Source organism: Leptosomus discolor, chromosome 2 (assembly GCF_034619465.1).
Source record: "Leptosomus discolor isolate bLepDis1 chromosome 2, bLepDis1.hap2, whole genome shotgun sequence".
NCBI lineage: Eukaryota > Metazoa > Chordata > Aves > Leptosomiformes > Leptosomidae > Leptosomus > Leptosomus discolor.
The window spans coordinates 84,588,067-84,610,067 of NC_141392.1; the positions used below are offsets into that span (position 1 = coordinate 84,588,067).

Genomic DNA, 22,001 nt, shown 5'->3' on the forward strand with positions numbered 1-22,001 from the left:
GGAGAACCTGCCTCAGAATCCACACCATATTCATCAATGTTTAGTCATCCATAGGTTGATTTTTAAAATTTACTTATTTTTTTTTCCTGTGTGTCTGGACAGGCAGAATGCATGGTGTTCCTCAGGGAATATTTATCAGATTGGAGTGTGCATTTATCAGGAGAAATTCAGGGAAAGTGAGTCATAAAACATGCTGAGGTTTTTTTACATACAAGGAACTTACAACATTTATCCTTCAATTCAAAGAAAGTCCTTTTCATCAGTGATCAGTGCAGAATGGAGAGAATTGGCTGAGTCTTACTGATTCACGTGGGACAACTGTCTCTAGCACAATCTGTTTATGCTGATGGCCCTAGCATTGACACGACAGATGCTTGGAAAGCTGCTGTCTCTACTGCCGCTGTTAACACCATTGCAAATTCTTAAAGGAGAGCTGCAATGAGTCTTACCCTGGCTGAAAAAAAAGACCTACAGTTAAAAACAAGGCAATCTTTTACAGCCTGAGATCCTATGGGATCTCTCTTGTGCTTTTGGATGGTCTTAGCTGTAGGTATTGTGGGTTGAAAGTCTTCACCTCTATAAGTGGCTGTGGTGTTGATTCACAGGAGAATTTGGAATATTGCGAAGTTTTTACATATCTCTTGCCATCTTCATTTATATGATTTGGGTGTCTGCTGCTGTTGTAGCAGTAGTCCTTGGAGGAACTTTTTTTCCAGGACATAAACAAAGACAGGAGCAACAGTATTGCAGACAGAAAAAAAAAAAAAAAAACAACAAACATGGAAAAAGATAGCTATGGGCGATTTCCACAGCTCTTAATAAGTAGAAAGAGCAAGTATAGCACTCAAAATCAATAAAAGACCCTTGTCTATCTACACTCTGACCTCCAAAACCCTCTCTTGAAATCCACAAGAAAAAAGGAATAAAGTTTTTATCTTCAATGTGCCTGTCTGTTAGGTATATCCTGTGGCTGGCAGCAAAGCTCTTTTCCATTTCATCATTTCATGCTTGTCTTGGTGGAGGTGTAGAGCAGAGAGTCAGTTATTCCATTTAATTCTGTCGTCTGTTAGAAAGTGTTCTCTATGCTTGTGATATTTTCCTTTGAGCAGTTTAAATTCCTCTGAAATAACACAGATTTTACTGAACTCTGTTGTTGCTGTTTAGTGTATTAATGCCTACATGTTTCAACCAGACTCAAGAAGAGGAATCAGTTGATTCTGAGGTGCTACTGTCTGTACACTGCATGGAAATGTAGCCCGCTCTGCTCCCGTTGTTCATTATTTAACCAGAGAAGATACAGAAAACAAAAGAAATGAAGCGAGTTGGCTGTGGTCACAAAGCTGTTAAGTGCCAAAGTGGGGAACAAATCCCAAATACAAATTTTGACTTAGTACCCTTGTTACCGAGCAATACTGCTTCTAAATAATTTTCCTCTATGAAGAAGACTGCTTAGCTTGCAAAACTGGCCAAATACCTGTTGTAGTTAAAAGAGTAGTAGAATGAAATCTCAAAATGAAATAAATTCAGATGTGGATTTGGTCCACTTCCACTTCTTTATATCTCTGCTTAGAACAGAACAGAGGCCGTAAAACATACATTTTCAGGCTGTATCGTACCTCATCATGACTAATGAAAGTTGAAACACAGTAGAGTGTCCACCATTCTGCAGCTCTTCCTGTGAAATCTTCAGGGCTGCGAAGATGATTAGGGGATTGATGCCTCTCTTATGAGGAAAGGCTGAGAAACCTGGGTCTCTTTAGCCTGGAGAAGACTGAGAGGGGACCTTATCAACACTTATAAATATATCTAAGGGGCGAGTGTCAAGAGGATGGGGCCAGGCTCTTCTCAGTGGTGCCCAGTGACAGGACAAGGGGCAGTGGGCACAAACTGGAGCACAGGAAGTTCCACCTGAACATGAGGAAAAACTTCTTTACTTTGAGGGCGACAGAGCACTGGAACAGGCTGCCCAGGGAGGTTGCTAAGTCTCCTTCTCTGGAGATATTCCAAACCCATCTGAACGTGTTCCTGTGTGATCTACTCTAGGTGGTTCTGCTCTGGCAGGGGAGTTGGACTAGAGGATCTTTTCCAACCCCTAACATTCTGTGATTCTGTGATTCTAGTTTAATGGGTACCATCGCAGAGAAGGATACAAAAATAAACATTAGTCTTATAGACAATTTGAATAAATTAATTTTGAGGAAAAGCAAGTATTTTGAGTTTTTTTAAGACAAGCAACCAGCTGGAACAATGTAGATAAAGAATGACTAAACTTCTCTTTTTAAACACTTCTCATGATGTCACATGAGGACATTGTACATATATTGTTGTCGACTTAGTCACTTCAGAGTAAGGGCCTATGAAGACAGACCCAGTGAAAAAGTGTGTTATCTTCCCTAGTGAGGAAATAGTCATTTAAAATTAGCAGACAGATTCAGTGTACTCAGTGCCAGGAAGTCAGGCTGAAGAAGATGAAGCAGAAGGATGCTGGAAAGCATGGAAGGACAGTATACAGATTCTCTGATATAAAAATGAGAAGCTAGAAAAGATAAGATGAACTATCATGATGATGAGTTACTGTGGTCATCTTCTTTAAAGGAATAAGTACTTCAATGGAAAATTGAATTGGATTACCCAAGTTCATTGAAAATGTAAAATACATTTACTTAAAGACACGGAGAATAAGGGAAATGACTGCAGTTTTAGTCTGTTTCTGATGCAAAGAGAAAATCAAGAAGATAATGCAGATGTATGGGTGGCCAAATGTTATGCTGTTCTTTTATGCAGAAAAATTGCCTTCTCCCATCCCACTGAAGTATTTAAACATGGCCACAGCCTTAATAAAATAAAGCTAAACCCCACAGAATTAAGGTAATTCTCCAGAAAACTGGGAACTAGAAGAAGCAGAAGTTTGCATCACTTGACTGACCTTCATGAGAACAGCAGTACAATCAATCAATACTCTAAGTTTAACAGAACTGGTATAAAATTTGAGCAGGTGACATAAATTTTGCTGCATATGCAAAGAGCTGCATGTAAATGGACTATATACGTGTTGAATCTTTAGCTGAACAATATAGAGTGATAATACCAAAAGTCAATCCCTTCCTCAAGTTTTGTGTTATTTGATTTGATTTACCAGTAAAGCCACGTAAAACCTACCTAATCTTCTTGCATTCTGAGTTTGTCTGAGGTTTTTCTTTGTCCCCCATTATCTTCTGATTTTCTCATCTGAAAGAGGTACTTCATTTTTTTTATATTGGTCTACTCATCTACCAGCATAATGTAGCATTTGTTGTCTTCATTCTTAAGGTTTTGAGATTTTGGGGTTTTTTGGGGGGTTGTTCTGGGTTTTGTTGATTTTTTTTTTTTTGTTAGTTTCTTTTTTTTAAGAAGGGCAGGACACATGAACTCTTATTTCTACACAAAATCTTAAGTCTGCCAACATGTTACAGAGTGTTACAAAGAGAAAAGGAGTATTTTATTTTCATATATCGGTGGATGTAAATAAAAATGCTGTGCTTAAGGACTGTCAGGAGCAATTTATATTAAGTTTTAGGACAATTACTATACGATTGATTAGACTATGGGCTTTGCTGCCAAAGGATGTTGTAGCAACACCGTCATGGAAAAGGTCAAGAATCTGTATTTCTAAATTGTACAGCAGTAGCCCTTAATTCTGCAAACCAGCTATGGCTGACGGAAAATTTTATAGCAGCTTTACTGCAAATAAAAAGCAGAGACGGTAAGTGAATTCCATATTAAAAAAAGAAAAAGGGGAAAAAAAAAAAGTAAATAAGCAGTACAGCAACCCTAGCATTAGCTCTTTTCACATTAAATTCTGTTTCTTTTTCCACTAGCTCCTATTTTCAGAGTTTGATGAAACAGGTTTTTTGATTGCTAATCCACAATACGTGCTATGTTCAGGACTGTAGTAGGATGAGTGAAAATCCAGCACTAAGTACGGGCTGTTTGAAACCTCTGGTACTACTGGAAAAGCATAAGTGCAGAGGACAAATGGGAGGATATATTGGTTTATGTCCATCCAGAGGTACTTGTTGGGAACCTCACTGGTTGAAAACCAGTATGACTGCAGTGATGATACACATTTGGGCTCATTCTTGCAAATACGTATAATGAAGTCACCTTGTGTGACACTGACGTCAAACGTGGATACACATAGTGAAAATCTCTCTCTGCATTTGAGGAAGATTCCAGTAAGCTTTGTATTCCTTCTATATCTTAGAGCTACTTGCTCTGAACGGCATTTTGTTTTATTTTGACAAAGTTACCACTAATTATCAAATATCTTAAAAGCTTCAGGTTAAATGCAGAATAGAGTTTTGACCACTTATGGGCCTTATAGGACAAGGAAACCAAAAGGGCACAAAAATGCTTTATTAATTCAACATAAGGATTAGTGGCTGACAAATGGGTTAGTACCCTTTGTAGTACAGGAAGTAGAATCTTAGTTAGGGATTCCTAGATCCCCCAGAAATGTCCAGAATTAATTCTTGTTGTAGCTTCATGCATATAATGGTAACAAGTACAATATATGGCTTTTCTGTCTGCTATTTCAATGATGTCATATGTTAGTTTTATCCGAAGTTTGAAGAAAGGTGAGACACGGAAAGACAAACGGGTTTTTTTCTTCTTTCAAGAATCAATGTGTACTCAATAAAGTCTTTAATAACTCAGCTTTCTTCAGTCACTAACAACTGAGAATGTTTACTTGTTCTTGGCTTCACCCAAACTACTTGCTACTCCCACCATCCATTTTTGGACACATAACAGGCCAGTAGAGAGGGTTATATCATTGGAATATGAATGCTTATGAAACATGCATATGTGTGCACATATGCTCACAAACATAGACATGCTCATGTTTTTCATGTAGAGTTTAAGATTCTTCAGATGTGTGTTCTATCTGTACTGTTGCTGTAATGCAGTAAATTTCCAGCTAACATTTGCATTCATATCAAATTAATTTTCATCTTCTACATAAATGTTGTAATAGCCTAACATGATGATAAACAACTGAACTTCACCAGTATTTTATTTTGAATTCATATAACTAGTTACACTACACCAGTTCTCTACTCAGAGGCTCAGATATGCCAACCTCAGCTTGATATCTCATTCCCTGTAGGCACACATTACTCATTTCATTTCAGTCACTGGGAGTTTGTGTGACAAGCTATAAAAAGCTCTACAAGACTGTGTGTATGGATCTATTTGGTACTTGATAGAGGCAGATCTGGTAGAGAATTATGGATAATCTACTGTTCTCATTTCTCATCAGTACACACCTATAGGTTGCTAGATAAACTGCTTGCGTGTGAAAACAGGAGATATTTTATGAGGCTATGCAATTGGCTGGCATTTGTGGATTACTGGTAATTCTTATGACTGGATGCTTTATATGTCGGAATGCCGGGACAAGTAACTTGAGAGCAGGATTTATTTTGAAGCTGTCGCCTGGAGAGCCATTCCACTGACCATTTGCAAGAGGCTGAGGTCAGGTTCATAAACATTGTTTGTCTGGTCTTGTTTGAGGTGGTGTATAGTAGACAAGACATCTCTGTGGGCTGGCAAACGTGACACAGGAGTCACAGAAGATGTATACTCTTTTGGACCATTAGCTGGGGACCTGGCAGGATAGCCTTTCTCAGACTGGACTAGGAAATTGAGTTTAGGCACCTCAGAATTGAGCCCTGGATCTCCATAGACTCCAATGAGAATTTAGCTCTCATTACACGTATAAGCACTAACATGTCACTGAAATTGTGTTGTAATCTTGGGAGAAATCACATCCTGAATATATAATCTGTAGCCTCTTGTAAGCTAAGCAGTGAAGATCAAGGAATTAATTTGGATTACTTCTCTAAAAAATATTCCCGCTCTGTATCACATTGCTGCAGTTCCTGCTGATGTTTCCCTCCCCACAGCCCCTTTTTTCCTGCTGAAGTCTTCAAGGCAGACTCAGGACGCCCAGGTCCCAATCGGACTTTGTATTTAAATCCAGTGTCAGAGTTGGCCAACCTTTTTTCTTTGTGTAGCTTTCCTGTTGCTGTCTCAGAGGAGACCCATTTGAGATCAGTAGGTCTGTCAGACCAGTGTGCTTGCTGGAGATAAGGAGCTGGATTGTGTAATGGAAATGCGTCTGGCTGAGTAATTAGAAAAAGTTGGGAAAAGAAGGGGAGGAACTGAGCCCCAAGTGAGGACTGTTTCCTGTTGCTCAGCCCCATTCCTTGACTCCTAGGGGACCTCCACAGCCACTGTACTCTGAATTTGTTCCAACTTTGTTTTTCTTATAAAATTAACTTAGTTAAAGTTTAATTATATTTGTGTTTTTATTATTCAGAAAAAGGTTTAATATTTAACACAGAAAATTGTAAGAATGGGAAAGAAGGACGGTGGTACTAGAGGACCAGTATGCTTTTGGGTAATGTAGCAGAACTGAAGACGGAAAAGTACTAGAGGCCAGGGAGATAGCAGGGAATGCTTTCTATCAGTGGCAATATCTGCTGTCCCCTGGGCCATTGCCATGACTTTCACGCCTTCTTGAGATATGTTTTATTTCTTCCTTGGCAGTCCATCCTTTTGAGAATGAATGAATGATTTTTGAATAGAGCTGCCTAATTGAAAGCCTTAAATTCTGCCCTAAGTGGAAAACTGAATTCTGCCATGGGCTATGAAGGCACTTCCCTAACATGAACAGTATTTCTTCTGGGAACAGCATACACTTTATGCGAGGACAAACTGGGCCCTGTTGCCTGTTATTGAACTTTATATAAATTTGGTGTCCCCCCCCCCCACTTCTGAAGACCAGCTTTTATATTCTTTATTTTGCTTTTTTCTGTTTTCTTTTTTTTTGCTTGTGACTATAACAACTTACTACCTTCATTGTTTCAGTATCTTGCTCTTTTTCAGAGAATTGTGCAGTTTCTTGAGCACTGAGGAACCAATATCCATAAATTCGTCTTTCTAACAGGCTACACAGAGCTGTTTGAAGATTTACTTGCACAGACAAAAATCATTTAAGTTACAAATTGTTCACAATTAGGGCGCTGAGTCAGTTCTACGTCTGTTAGATTACTTATGTACTGACTTGTCAATCAAAGCCAACAATTAAAACTTCTCCAAATAAAGAATTCATGTTTTTCCCTCACGATGGTGTCACTAGCATGGAACAACAGGAGTGAATCTGTAAAGCAAAACAGTTAGTCCTGAGGACTTGATGTCCACACTAAATAAATTTCTGTGGGGTTTATTTGGAGTTGGTCTAGTCTGATCCAATTGTGGTTGGAGTGCATTAGTTTCACTCTTGGAGCATATCTTCTGGTAATTTTCCTCTGAAAGCAAACCTTTTCACATGCTCTGAGATCACTCTGATGTGAACCAAAACGTGGTGAGCAGGGATGACCAGGAAATTACTTCGAAAATGCACTCTGGATCCAAACAGTGCTAATGTGAATGCATTCGTGTTATATTAACATCCTTTCTATTTCCTTTCAGTTTTTAAAAGTTGAAACCAAAGACACAAGTGAGTAATGATAATAAAAAACACAAATGGGAATTTTAAGTTTCCAAATCCATAGAAGTTTTATAAATGCCTTGGAATATCGGTATTCTTGGAAATGTACCTGGCAGCTGGTGAGATGCAATGAAGATTGTTCATATGTCTATGTTGCAGTCTCTGCTATGACATACCTGAGCTGGCTATGCAGTATCACCTGTGCATAGCCCTTGTAATGGTTGGTGTTTGGAATGTGCTGTTTACTCAGCTTCTTGGGCTTTTGAAAGCCCCACAGAGCTGTCAGCTGCTGTGGCATTACTGTCAGCATTACCCAGATTCAGTGGTGGTGTTGCTGTATCTGCACAAGCTACAGCTATGTAAGGAATTGTGTGGAAACGTGCATTATGGATACTTTCTTATAAGAAATAAAACATGCTTTAACATTTAGGTAAACAGTCACCTGGATGAACTCTGGTAGTTTATGAAAATAAATTGTTAAATTAATGAAAGAAAAGTTTCAAGAAGGGGATATTAGGCAAAAAGGTGGAGATGGCTGATAGCTCGCGATTGCTAGTGCCTGGTTGTTGGATGCAGGTCCTCTCTGCCTCTGCCCTGCTCTTTCTTTCCTTTTGTAAGCATCTGGCATAGGTCATGGCCAGAAACAAGCCAGTGCTCTGGGCGGACCTTTGATCTTCCTCATTTGCCTTGTCTTTATTGCATGATTCAGGTCATCCGTTGTCCAAGACACCTATTACTTCAGTGGATTTGGATCAAGCCCTCAGGGCTGTAGTTGCTCAGCTGAATAATGCCACTAAGTTTTTGGAAATTTGCAGCCAACTATGATTGCACACAGTTCCACTGAACCTGGGTATTGTATGTGCACAGAGCTGTTCTCTTAAGGGTTTTAAAGGATTAAATGTAATAGTAGGGTACACTGAAACAGAAAGCATGATAATCTTAGTTAAAGAGCTTGATTAGGTGGCAGAAGCAGTATAGAAGTTCACAGTGTTTTCAGTGAAAAAAATCTTTTGTATGGTCAGATGAATATCTTCTTGTCTTCTCTAATCAAAAGAAAGTCCATGTTTTAAGATTACTCCATGCTGGCTCCGTAAAGCTTCCTTGGGTATCTAGCTCCTTTGTTTTGCAGTGGCGTTTAATCACTTGCAGTATCATACACTCTTCAACCGTGCACATTATCCCTTAATTATATACGACTAAGCCCCTCTTGACTATAAGACATGTTGTTTGTTCAAACGCACTTACAAATCCATTTTCTTATCAGTTCTTTGCTGAACATTTACACAACGGGGTACTGTTTAAATATGAAAATAAACCTTTTTTAAAAAAAATTGTTTGACCCACCCACCTGGCCTCCATCTGTGATTGTTCTGTCTCTGCAATCTGTTGTCTGCTTTTCCTCAGCGTGTTCTTTATCTTTTTGGATGGCTGCTATCTTTGAGCGGCTTTATTGCCCCTCCCTATTTTCTCTGTGCTTAGTAGAAAGTGACATTTCCAAATCATAAGGATCAGCCAGGCAGATTTGATACGCTCTCTGCTATAAGAAACACTTCTGCTCAGAGTATGCAATTAGTAGAGACAACTTCATTTCACAGTATCACAACTCATGCTGTACTATTTGGAATTAAAGCATTGTGTGAATCAGGGAAGTTTTCTCATAAAAGCTTGTAGCAGATAAATCTATCAGAGTTAGCAATGTTTTTTTTTTTTTTACTACAGACTTACTGAAGCAAACCCAGAAGTTTCTTCATGTTTTATTCCAGTTCAGTTTCATATCAGTGAATTACTATGGTAATGCTTTTCCTTTATATTTTTATTTTTATTTTTTCATTAAAGGAGAATTGTCTGTTTGTAATCTATTAATAAACTGATACTCTAATCTTCAGATAAAGAGATTAAATCCACTTTTATTTTTGAATATTGTAGTTAAATACTTACAGTTTAAATTTCCCATCCATGCACTTATAAAAATTTTGTTGGCTTCAGTGAACCTGGACGGGAATCCCTTCTTAAATAAATTAGAGTGTGTTTTTTGTTTCCTTTCTGGAAGTATTTCTATTTTTTCCTGTTCCAAATATAACTGTGGAAAACTGTTGCTTTTTTTCATTAAAGTTCCTCCAGAAGCACCACAGTGGATTGATAGGCATGAGCATGTTTTTCTGAGTAAGTAGGACAATCAACATTAAATGTAGGAATATCTGAGACCAAGATATGCAACAGAAGTTATTTTTAGATTCTGTAGCACCACTCTGCAGAAGTGGAGTAATTTCTTTCTTGTGGGTTCTTGGAAGCTGGTCTTTTGTTTGGATGGATTTGTCTGCTGTATAATGATGGCCTTGAGGAATGTGTTACAGAAATCTGTGAAAAATTTCTTCTGGATTGAGGCCCGTAATGGTAATGGTGGGTCATTGTCCAAAGGAAACAAAAATGTGTTATTAAGTTATTTTAATTTCATTTCAATTGGAAAGCTTATAGAGATGCCTGCTTCTGTTCTGTTTTGTTAGTAAGACCTCCAGATTTATTTCTTGCCAGCCAGTTATTAGGCACCATTACAGTTAAATTAAATTAAATATCCACATCAAGTTGATTGTCTCAAAGCTTCAGAAAGTCTACAGCAACAGATCTATTTACACCACTTCCTTTACAGAGAACTTTATCCTTGAACTATACGATCTAAGACTCCCTCAAAAGACCTCTGTTATTTCATAGGGGGACAAAGTGATTTCATGAAAGGATTTCAGATTATCTGAGGCCTTCATAGAAGATCTCACACTATATTTGTATCTGAACAGTTGATGTAAGGTAAGATTTTGGGGCATCATCTGTGTGAAGAGGGAATCTATGGCATAAAGACAGAAAGAGTAAACATAGTATTGTTCTTTCCACAAAAGTACAAGAAGCTACTCAGGTTATATTTTTACTATTTTTTTATTAATGCATCAATTAGGCATTGCTGATGAAAGAAGTTTCCACCACTGCTCAGCCTCATGGCATCCTGGGAAGGAAAACTTCGCCTGGTATCCCCTAGCTGGCCGGGGGTCATGCAGGCAGGTCAAAGTACGGACTCTCCCGGAAGGTTGCAGAAGGGCAGGTCCAGTTGGTGTTGCTCCCGAGAAGGGAGAATAAGGGTAGCCAGGGAATGAGAGGATTTTTGGAGATATTTGGAAGCTGCTTTGCTGGGGTTTGGTGAAAAACACAGTGGCTTCCCGACTAGAGGACTCTGGCAGCAAAACTGGCAAGATTGTGAATGTTCATTTGGCAAGGGAAATGAGAGCCTTTGAGTGACTTCATAGTCATTAGAGATGCTCATGTCAGGGGACACGTCCAATGCTCCATATAAAAGGTCATCATATCATAGTTGTTTTGCAGTGGTGCTGCATAGTGAGCTTGTTAACTAGAGTAAGATGTTATTTTTTTTGTTTGTTTGAGTTGAGGTAATGATGCTAAAGGATTCTAAAATAATGGAGTTGCTTAAAAAAATCAGTAAAAGAGGAAAAGATAACAGGTAGTTTTTAATATTAATAACCTAGTAAACAGTACTTTCAGATTCCGTTGTACATTTCTACCTTTAATATCATAGAATCATTTAGGTTGGAAAAGACCTTTAGGACCACCGAGTCCCACCGTTAACCTACCACTGCCAAGTACGCCACTAGACCATGTCACTAAAGGCCACATCTGCACATCTTTTAAATACCTCCAGGGATGGTGATGCAGCCGCTTCCCTGACCAGCCTTTTCCAATGCTTGACAACCCTTTTGGTGAAGAAATTTTTGCTAATATCCAATCTAAATGCCCCCTGGCACAACTTGAGGCTGTTTCCTCTTGTCCTATCGCTTGTTACTTGGGAAAAGAGACCAATACCCACCTTGCTGCTACCTCCTTTCAGATAGTTGTAAAGAGCGAGAAGGTCTCCCCTGAGCCTTCTTTTCTCCAGGCTAAACAGCCTCAGTTCCCTCCGCTGCCTTTCATAAGACTTGTATTCTAGACCCTTCATTACCTTCGTTGCCCTTCTTCAGATGTGCTCCAGCACCTCAATATCTGTCTTGTAGTGAGGGGCTGAAAACTAAGCACAGTATTTGAGGTTAAAGATTTTTCCATTAAATCCAAAGGCCTTTGCTACATTGGAAGGTCAGGTAAGATCACCATAGGAATCTCATTGGCTTTAAATTCAAAGATATTTTTTCAAATTATTTGTATATTTTCCAAATGATTTATCAATGGTCAGATTTTACTGTATTTTTTTTCTTTAAAAAAAAGCAAACCCAAAATACTTCCACCACCAGCCCCATGCCCCCCCCCCCCCAATCCCTGAATTATGGTATTTTCATTATTGCTTGGAGCTTTTTTGTAGTATTTTTTACTCTTTAGAAAACAACAGGAAATCTTCCCCAAGACATGTTAGCAATCACAAAGCCCAAATGCGCATTAAACACTCAAAGGGTTCATTTGTGTATGGACAGGCAAGGTGTGGCTATACATAACCTGTATGACATCAGAGGAGTTGAGTCATGGCATTGCCACTGTCAAAGTCCCTACAGAACTCAGTAAGCTCAATTTAGTATTTATTGGCAACACTGTATCAGGCAAGCTAACTACATTGGAGACTATAAGAAATTTTTTGATGCTTCATTGTTTGAGCTACACCCCGAAAACAGGTAAGCAAAAAAGTTAAACAAAAACAATCCTGAAAAACAATCTATTGTATGAGTTTCATCACCAGTATTTTCTTTTTCTTAATTCTTAAGGCTGTTAGAGTTGAATTTTATACAAGTTAAAAAAAAAAAAGACAGATGAAGACATTAATACAGGAATGTGACAAATTCAGCATAAATTTTTCATACATCTGTTTAGAATAAAAAGCACCACTCACTCTATTTTGCATAGCCAATTTCTGTTCATTGCAGCAATGTCTGTTTTCTGCTGATGTATCCAAGGGATGTGTTATTCCACTCAGATAATCATACAGCTTTCCTATCAGAACATCATAACCCATAACATAAGTTGGTTGGTGGGCTTAGAATTGCTGAATTCTTAGTCACTATATTTTTAACAGATTTTTTGGTAACAAATTAAAAGAAAAAATCATAATTGAATATTACCAAGTCAGTAAAAGAGGAAAAAATACAAAGATGCAGAAGCTATGAGCAAATCAATTGCATTTTCCCATTAATTCTTCAACTGGTTGAGAACCTTGTGAGGAAGGCAGATAAAATTTCTACTGCTGACAAAACCTCAGGCATGGATTATTTTTTTTTGAATCTACACTATATCCTGCATAGTGTCAAGCGTTTACTTCCAGTCTGGCTGATCAGTCAGACCGTCACTCAATTCTGTGCAGAAGCTACTGGAGCACCTTGCAAACTCAATCTTGAGTGAAATGGTGGAAGAAAAGGAAAAAAACTTTCATTTTTGAATTCTGTTTGGTAATAGAGTTGCATCTGTCTGCATTTTCGTGTCTTTCTATTTCTCACATGTTAATTTCCCCCAAATTTTCATGGTGGCTTTGTATTTGTGGTTCCCGACAAAGTTAATGACAGGCACATGCCCAAGTCCTCACAAACTCTGAAAATGTAGAGAAACATTTTGTCATAGCCTCAATGCACAACTTTTAACTTATCCTGTTAGTTAATTCTGCCTAGACTATGCTAGAGTTCCTTTAATTGCTGTTTAAATGTAGGCTTTTCTGTACTTATTCAGAATCATTAGATTCAAAGTAAATTTGCTGTTACAGTATAGTGACAGTGGGCATTCTTTGATTTGTGGGATATGTTCTTCAACCTGATTACCTTGTCCTTATGTATAAACTAGCCAGGAAAACACCAGAGTGTTTATTTGTGCCTGTGTTTCTTTGCAACTGGATAAGTTAAAAATGCACACATGACGACATACTCAGTTTTGTTGGTTTTTTTTTTTTTAAGCAGATTTGTAGAGGGGTAAAGATTTCACTTCATTCAGTGGAAAAATCAGAATAAGTCACTACTACTTAGCAAGTATTCAATTTCTGGATCTCTGTTTGTGTGAACAGCAGTATGCGAATATCTCTCAAAAGACATTAGCAGGACTTTGGACAACAAGGGCATATTAGACTTGGGAAATGAATACGAGGTCTGAGAGATTCCTGACAAGCAACAGCAAACATTCAGTGGATGATGGTATGCAGCCATGGGACAGCCTTATTTAGATATGTCATTCACAGTATAGCTGAGGCACCATTAAGAGTCGAGTTTACTCTGGCTAAACCATACAACATAATTCCTTGGTTGAAATGTGAATAATCTTTAGATGCTATTGCAGTTTAAAAATCAAGCTTAAATAAACATCTTTTTCAGCTAGACATTTATCACTGCATAGTAGTTAGACAAATAAAATACTGCAGTCTAAGCTCCTTATAAAACAATATATATTAGGTGCCAGAGAAGGCATAACAGATGCCATCTCTCACTATAAAAGTAATTTACAGTTTCAAACATGATCATGACTTGAATGTACACAAATTATTGGAAAAGGGGATCAGAGGTTATAAAGTCTCCTTTTGTTACTGGATTTCTTGTGTCTAATGTTTCACATTGAAATCCACATTTGGGAATTACTTTATAATAGTCTGCTTTCAGTTTATCTGAACTTTTCAGATACATTGGCTAAAAAGTGCCTGTGGCTGATATTGTGATCTGCCAGCCATGTATCTCATAAGAGAGCAATGCCCCCCGAATTTTTTTCAATTTTTTTTTTTTTTTTTTTTAAATACTGTGGAAGCTTAAATATTTTGTATTTCTGGTGTCTTCCATGCTAAATTGTCATATGTTTGTATCAGGTTAATACAGAAGGGGGTTGACAAATCTTACTATAATCACTACCCCATGTTGTTTTCATCCTCCTTGTCTGCTGCTCATTTTCGTTGTGAAAAACCCTAATATATCAGTGACAGGAGGTCTGGATTTGTGGCCGACTGTTATAATTACTCCCACTGAGGCACTGTCAATAGGATTAAAATAAAGATTCTGGATCTGTCCGTCGTAGATGAGGTCAGCAACACTAGCAGTGGGAGTACTGTTTCTGCAAGCTGTGCTTTCAGTCCTGAGTTATAGAACCATAGACATTAATATGAAGCAAATATTTGAAAGTTCCAGTGGAGAAAGACCAGCCTTTTTTCAGCATTAGCTAAGATATCCATCCATAATAAATAATCTAACAGCATCCATCTATGTCCTGACCATACATACATGTATGTTAATTTTCAAATGTATCAAAGCCCCAGAGAGTTTCAATTACAGAACAATCCATTTTGCATTTTATAATTAATAAAGTCTTTGCAGCTGCATAACTTTATCCAGGAAACATCTGCACAAACTCCTTGTGTATACATAATTTCTGCAAAAGGGGGTTAGCTGAACTGTCTTTAGCGTTGGCAGGCTTGGGGAGGGTAGAAAGGTAGAGAGTTGATTAAGATGATGCAAAACGAATCTCAAGAATGGAGCCTTATGTCCACACAGATATAAAACAAATTCTAGCCACTGCCTGTAGGAAAAAATACAACTTATAGAATCACTTTAGCATATAGACAAGTCACTTTATTCAAGTGAAGAGGAAACAGGAACCCATGGGAAAACTTGAGCTTTCCCGAGGTTGCCATGGTTCTCAGTGGGTCCAGGCTGTTACCCCAAGTTCACAAGTAATACTGCTGTTGTTGAAACTCCATGATTCCTCCTTTGCCATCCTTTGATGCTAAGTTTGAAAAACTATCAGTTTTTCTAATGCTAGTTTCATCTTCTTCAGTGTGCATCACTATCAACTAATCAACTAAAATTTACTTGTGATGGAAAACTCAGGGAATGTTAAGCAAACCAGAATAAACAGACAAGCTCTCTTGCTCTTCTAGCACAGTATGTCTTCTTTATTTTTCTCCCCTCACACCAGTCTACTTTTTGTAATGGGATCAAACCATAATTAGTGCAGTCCCCTCCTTGCAACTCATTGTGTTTCATTATTTTCATATAAATTCAAAAATTAGTATCAAAAGCCACGTTCAATCAGGTATCCAACATGCTAAAACAATTGCGTGCCCTTTAAGCCTTAAGCTGATATGCCACCTGGAAGCCTTGCACATCTACAAATGGAGATTTCTTTTTTTAATTTGTTTGTATTACTGTAGTAGCAAATAATTTTCCTGATTAATGTGTCACTGCCCTACAACTGTTTACTTTTTCTCCTTTGGTTATATAAACATCAGGTTTTACACGTCACTCATAGCCCTTGCCATATTTCTATCATCCCTCCCATTTAAGTTCCCTAGCACTCCTAGAAGCAAAATGAATCTCCCTAATGTTTGCAGTGAAAAGATCACATAAAAATGAACAGTACTTAACACGTATCTTTTTACCTTTTTCCTGTCCCAGTGGGACTCCAGACTGCTATTTGCTGCTTTCTACATCTGCCTTCATTATCCCTTCCAGAGTTTCTTGAATTTATTTTTTATTTTATAAATAAGAAAAAAAAAAAGAAAAATATACTGTATTTGATCTCTACCAGGCCACTAAAGCATGTGATGAACTCACAGCACAGAAACTGCTATTTTTCTACATAAGCTGCAATCAGCATCTCTAGTTACAACAGCTAGCGCCTTGTTGTGCCACAGATGTGACATCATATTTCTTAGCTCTGTGTGTTAATTCCTCAGTATTTAGTTGTGGCTTTGCAATACTCCATTATTTACAGTATTTGTATAGGCCCTTAAATGTTAACAAACACATTGCCTGAAAATGAGTACCTGGAGTGCTGCAGTCAGCTGTGGGCCCCCAGCATAAGAAAGATATGGACCTGCTCTAGCGGGTCCAGAGGAGGGCCACGAAGATGATCGGGGGCTGGAGCACCTCCTCTGTGAGGAAAGGCTGAGAGAGTTGGGTTTGTTCAGCCTGGAGAAGAGAAGGCTCCGGGGAGACATTATAGTGGCCTTCCAATACTTAAAAGGGGCTACAGGAAAGGTGGGGAGGGACTTTTTATCAGGGAGTGTGGTGATAGGATGAGGGGTGATGGTTTTAAACTGAAAGAGGGTAGATTTAGATTATATGTTATCAAGAAAATCTTGACTGTGAGGGAGGTAAGACTTTGGAACAGGTTGCCCAGAGAAGCTGTGGCTGTCCCATCCCTGGCAGTGTTCGAGGCCAGGCTGGATAAGGGTTTGACCAACCTGGTCTAGTGGAAGGTGTCCCTGCACATGGCAGGGGGGTTGGAACTAGATGATCTTTAAGGTCCTTTCCAACCCAAACATTTTCTATGTTTCTATGAAAATGTTTGTGATTGCACTGACTGCAGTGGCTTATGCTAAATGTGTATTTGAGTGAGTACCGTGCACTGACGCTGCAACCTTGCCGAGCCATGTACAAGGCACTACTGTCATGATACACCTTTGTTATGGCTCAGTGCTACTGAGTGTACAAAAAGAAAGCAACTTAGTCGAAGCCAAGAAAGACTGCTAGTGTCATCTCCACCATGGTCTTCCATCGTGTGCAGACAGAGTAGTGTATCACTTTATTTAGAGCTTCCAGGCAAGTAAGTTTAAATACGAAACCACAATGCCCTGCTCAGTTTCAATCCTCAGCTCCATGGCGTAAAGAGGGTCTCTGATCTGAGGGCTTTTCGTTCATCTTTGTATTTCACAGTGGAACCCTGCCAGCTTCCCAACAAGCAAAACCTCTTTGCTTTGCAGGGGAGGTGGGAAGATTTACTCTGAGGAGCAGCCATGGCTATCACAGACAAGTAAACAAATCCAAGGGGTTGTACAGCCCTGGAAGGGTCACTGATGGTCAGTCCCTAATGGTTGTGAGGCTAAGATATTAAGCAAAAAATGCACCTGGATGAAGCATAGCTTTCTTCTGTATTTATTGTTGATTTTGCAGTACATGGGGAAAGAATTAGCAATAAATTTTTGCGTTATTTGAAGACTGGTTAAGGTTAGACGGGTAGGCGTTATTCTGTGTCTTCGTGCTGTCAGTAAAGTTGACTCCTCTTGGTTTGAAATGCTTTCCTGGAATGTATAAGACTTTGGAGCAGCTGTTTGAACAAAATGGGAGCTTCATCTGGGAAGAGCTGTTCTATTAAATTAGCAGCTGTAAATGACACACCACAGTGAATGGAAGTAAATTTATTTTGTTCTGGCTTTCTTCCCTTTCCCCTCCCATCTTTTCCAGTTCCTCAGAAGCCCTTCAGTAGCAAAACTACTCCTGGATCTTAACTTGCTTGAGGAAGATCAAATGAGTTCACATTTCACTCAGATCAACAATAATGAGGATTATGGCTACAACATCAGAGTGCTGCCTCGCCAGTTATAGCCTCCTGCATATCTCCCATAATTGCTTGAGTTCTGTACCTTGATTTACAATACAAGCTCCCTTTATAGGGAGGAAGTGCTGCTGCTGAGTGCTCTCCTGCACAAAGGAACTGGAATATTAAAATGGGTGTGATCAAATACAATTTGAGTTGTCTCAAGCTTTGCCATGAGATACTTTTGTGGAAAAGTACCTGTATTTATCACCTTTAGATTTGCATGTACAGAGCTCCGAGTGATGTTTGGCTAATGTGTGGGGGTTTTTCAGTTTGGTTTTGTTTTGTTTTTTTGGTTTGTTTAACTGCTTGTTTGTTTTTTGTTTTGTTTTTCTTAATTTTTTTAATAATTAACATTTTTTTTATGTTGCTTATGGAAATAGTGGCAGTGGGGATTTTGTACCACCTGTCCTTGTGATCTTAAAAATATTACTTAAAGAAGTACATTTGAAGAAAATAGGTGGATTGGGTTAACATAGTGGATTAATTGGATTAAAATAGTGTAGAACAAAACAATGTATTTAAATTACTTGCAATAGAAAAAAAAAAAAAATCACCGTGGCAATTTCACAAGATAGGACAAAAGGGAGGGAAAAAAGGAGTCAAAAGTATTTTTGAATGGTTCTTTCCTATCTGTAATCTGTAATAACTCTCTGGCATGTTATCACACCTTCATAAGTGGTCCATGAAACATCCTGTCTTGGTAGAGTTTTCAGTTGTAAGTTTCTTGGCAAGGACAATGATATATATTAAAAACAAATAAACATCCATAGCTACCCAGTTTTTGAGCAGTAGAAGTATTGCACTGCTAGGATGAAAAAACAAATTTTTGTGACAAATTTAAATTTATTAAGAAAAAAGGGAAAATAATTTAGTTGTATTCTTCCAATCAGTGAGTATAATTATGATGTGTACCTCTGCGTACCTTCCCTTCTAAGGAACTATGAAGTTTTTAAAAATACTTTTTAAAAGTGCTATTTTCATGCTGTTAAAAATTTCAATGCTGAAATATTCTGCCCCTTGTATTTGTGGGGTGTGTAAGTTGAAGGTATGGATATTAAATGTCGTCACAAGACTCTTAATGTAAAAAAAGCTAATGGAATGGTAGAATGGTATGAGTGCCTGAACCTGCCGCCTGTGGTATGCTGTGCGGGAGAATAAATGGCTTTCAGTCAACTAGTCACAGACATTCAGATCCTTTGAACTCTAATAAGAAATGCACACTTACTTTAAATAGTAAGTGACTAAGCATAGAAATGTCTTGATCAAGTCATCAGAAAAAAAATGAAAAGGGGTTTTCTGTTTACATTTTGTTATTTCTGTCTGAAATCTCTATTTTACCCTTTGCGTCTTTCCTTTGTAATGTTCCCTGCTGAGAAGGACAGACTGGAAACACAGTGGGGATCTTTGCCTTTTAAGTTGCTCTTTGCTTTACAGAGGGCTATGTGCTGGAAGACCTGGTGTATTTGTCCAGTGTTTTGCTCAGTATGAGAGGAACATGACTATTTAAGAAAGGCAGGAAACTATTATTTGGTAATTTTAGCTACATTCAATTGCCAGTACTGAAAAAGCAGACAGAAGTTTAAATATATGTCTTAACGTACACGCATACAAATCAGTTCGACATTTGTGCTCTTTGTCTTTGGTCAGAAAATTCTGAAACAATCTTGAATGAAAGTGTAAAATGATAACTCTGCATTAATTTTTCCACAACTATAAATACACAGGTCATGCTTATCCACAGCGTTTCTCCAAAATTCTTTCTGTCTTATTTTCTAAATAGCACATATACAGCTACTGTGGTAGAATCAAACTATAGGATGTCTTACAAGCAGGGCTAGATTTTCTTCTAATGCAAACTCGTGCCCCTTTGTCAAAGTCAAAGGATACACGCTTTGCATGCTAATTTTCTCTGCCAGGTAATTTAGCTTGCATCCACTGTTTTTTTTTTAGCACAACAAAGTCTAAATGTTATGTCGATTTCTGTCCTTTAGGCATAATTTTCTTTAGAAAGTTAGTATATTGATAGAGAGTAATAGAGGGCCAGAACTTCCTATCATTTTATACTGATATGATCCACTGTTGATTTTCCTAAATTGCCAACTTTAATCTAATGTTATCTTAAGTGTTGCCACCATTTTTTTCTCTATCAGTTGCATAAAATTAATCAAATTAATAAGAATCATGTTGCTGTAACTACACTGTGGGTCCAGTCCAAAGGCTATTGAAGTCAGATACTCCTCATTGACTTCAGTGAGATTTGGATAAAACTCATTGTTTTCATGCTCTTTCCATCACTGCAGTACCAGACAACTGAAATAACTGTTCCAAATATCAGTGCCTTTGGATACTTTGCATTTCTCTTCTGAGAAAATATCCAAGCAAATATGAATACAACCAAAGTAAATTCTCACTCTCTGAATTCAGAATGACTATTTAACTAGCTTTAATATTTTGATACCAATACTAAGTTTCACCCTTAGTCCCTTTTCTTTGCATACAGATGACAGCTTGAGACAGTTATACCATTTGTTAGGGTTGGAAAAAAAGAATAAAATAGCGTGTTTTAAAAAGCCTCTGCTTTACGAGAAAGTTCTGGAGGACTTTTGAATTCTGTTTTTCATGTTGACAGTGTTTGTAAGTTTGCTCATAATTTCAGTGCTGAAATGGAGTCTTAATCTCTTTCCAGTTTTAGCGTTGTCTGATCCCCACTTCCCTCTTCCTCATCCCCTGCAGCTCTCATAGTTTATTCATTCTTAAGCTGGCTGTCTAGGCTGCAGTTCTCTGCTTGTAAGTGTCATTATAGGTGTGTTTTATGGGTGTTTCTGCTCTGGGAACTGTTGCAGTAGCTGAAAGAAGTCTTTCTAAACATCAGTTTTGGAACACAACACATTTTTTACTTCCACAGATTCACAGCAGGAAAACCAAAGTTTGAAATTATCTTATATGCCTATTTCTAATTATCTACCTTTTAACTTTCCCTTGAAAGTTTTTGTAAGTTCATTTCAGCCTAGTTGTCTCTCTCTGTGAAACTGGAAAAACCAATTGTGCAATTTATGCTGTCTGCCCTCAACCTCCTTCTGCTTGTTCCTACCGGAGTCCCCTGTCCAACAAGTGTTCACGCCTCATTCTTTCCTCGGGATCAGGTTTCACTGGTGGGTTACAGCTTCTTTGGGTATGTCAGATCAGGGAACTTTTGCTCCATTAATTCCAAATCAGCTAGTTCAGATAGCAGAAACACTTCAGTGGCCTTGAAGCAGAGCTTCTCCAGTCTGTTTTTCCCTTGTTTAGGCCTATTGCAGGCATCCAGCTGTTTCACACCGTTATTGTACTCTTCTTTGGTGAAAAACAGATGCTTGTTATATTTATGTGTCCCTCTGTGTTTAAAATATTGTGTGGCCAACTGCTGAGGTGTTTGTAGTGTATGCTTCAACTCATAAAAATACCACAAAATCATTAAAAGCATCAACTGAAGAAAAAGAAATTGTGAGCACAATATCTTGCTTGCACCAACATACAGGATGGGTAGTCTAGACATTTACAGGAATGTGTACTTCATGTGACAGGGACAAAAAAAGATCAGAATCGTAGTCTGTGCAATTCTTAATTTGTTTTGTTCTGTCTTAGCTTGTGGCCGTGGGTTCTACAAATCCTCCTCACAAGATCTGCAGTGCTCCCGCTGCCCTACTCACAGCTTCTCTGACAAGGAAGGATCTTCAAGATGCGATTGTGAAGATAGCTATTATAGAGCACCTTCTGATCCACCATATGTCGCATGCACAAGTGAGTCAGTCATGAATTTAATAGTAAAGGACGTTGCTTAACCAACCAGGTGCAGCCACTTGTAGCTACTAGTTTCGGTTGGCTTTTCCTATATTTGAAAAGTACATTTACAACAGTAAATGAAATTGAAAGGCAGAGTGAAAAAAAGTGGACGGTGAATATAGAAATAGCATAAATATAATTCTCATGTTTGCTTGATACAACATTGAAAAACATTGTATGTTGTGTAAGCACGTAACTTATTGTAATAGAGAGAATACAGGCATAGTTTTCCCATGGCTGTAAAATTGTTGTAGACAATGTGCTTTATGTGATATAATACCAAAATGAGTAATGTGAAAAATTAAAAGTAACCTGAGTGAAT

At 38.1% G+C, this 22,001-nt stretch overlaps 1 protein-coding gene across 5 annotated transcripts in view; it reads left to right on the forward strand.

Moving 5' to 3' along the window:
- The window catches only part of EPHA7 (EPH receptor A7), a 166,756-nt gene that overhangs the window by 33,623 nt on the left and 111,132 nt on the right, over positions 1–22,001 (forward strand). For all 5 annotated transcript variants that reach the window (XM_086461371.1, XM_086461367.1, XM_086461368.1 and 2 more), the window contains exon 4: positions 21,482–21,637. In XM_086461371.1, the coding sequence (XP_086317497.1) occupies positions 21,482–21,637 (156 nt within the window). The remainder of the gene's footprint in view (positions 1–21,481; positions 21,638–22,001) is intronic.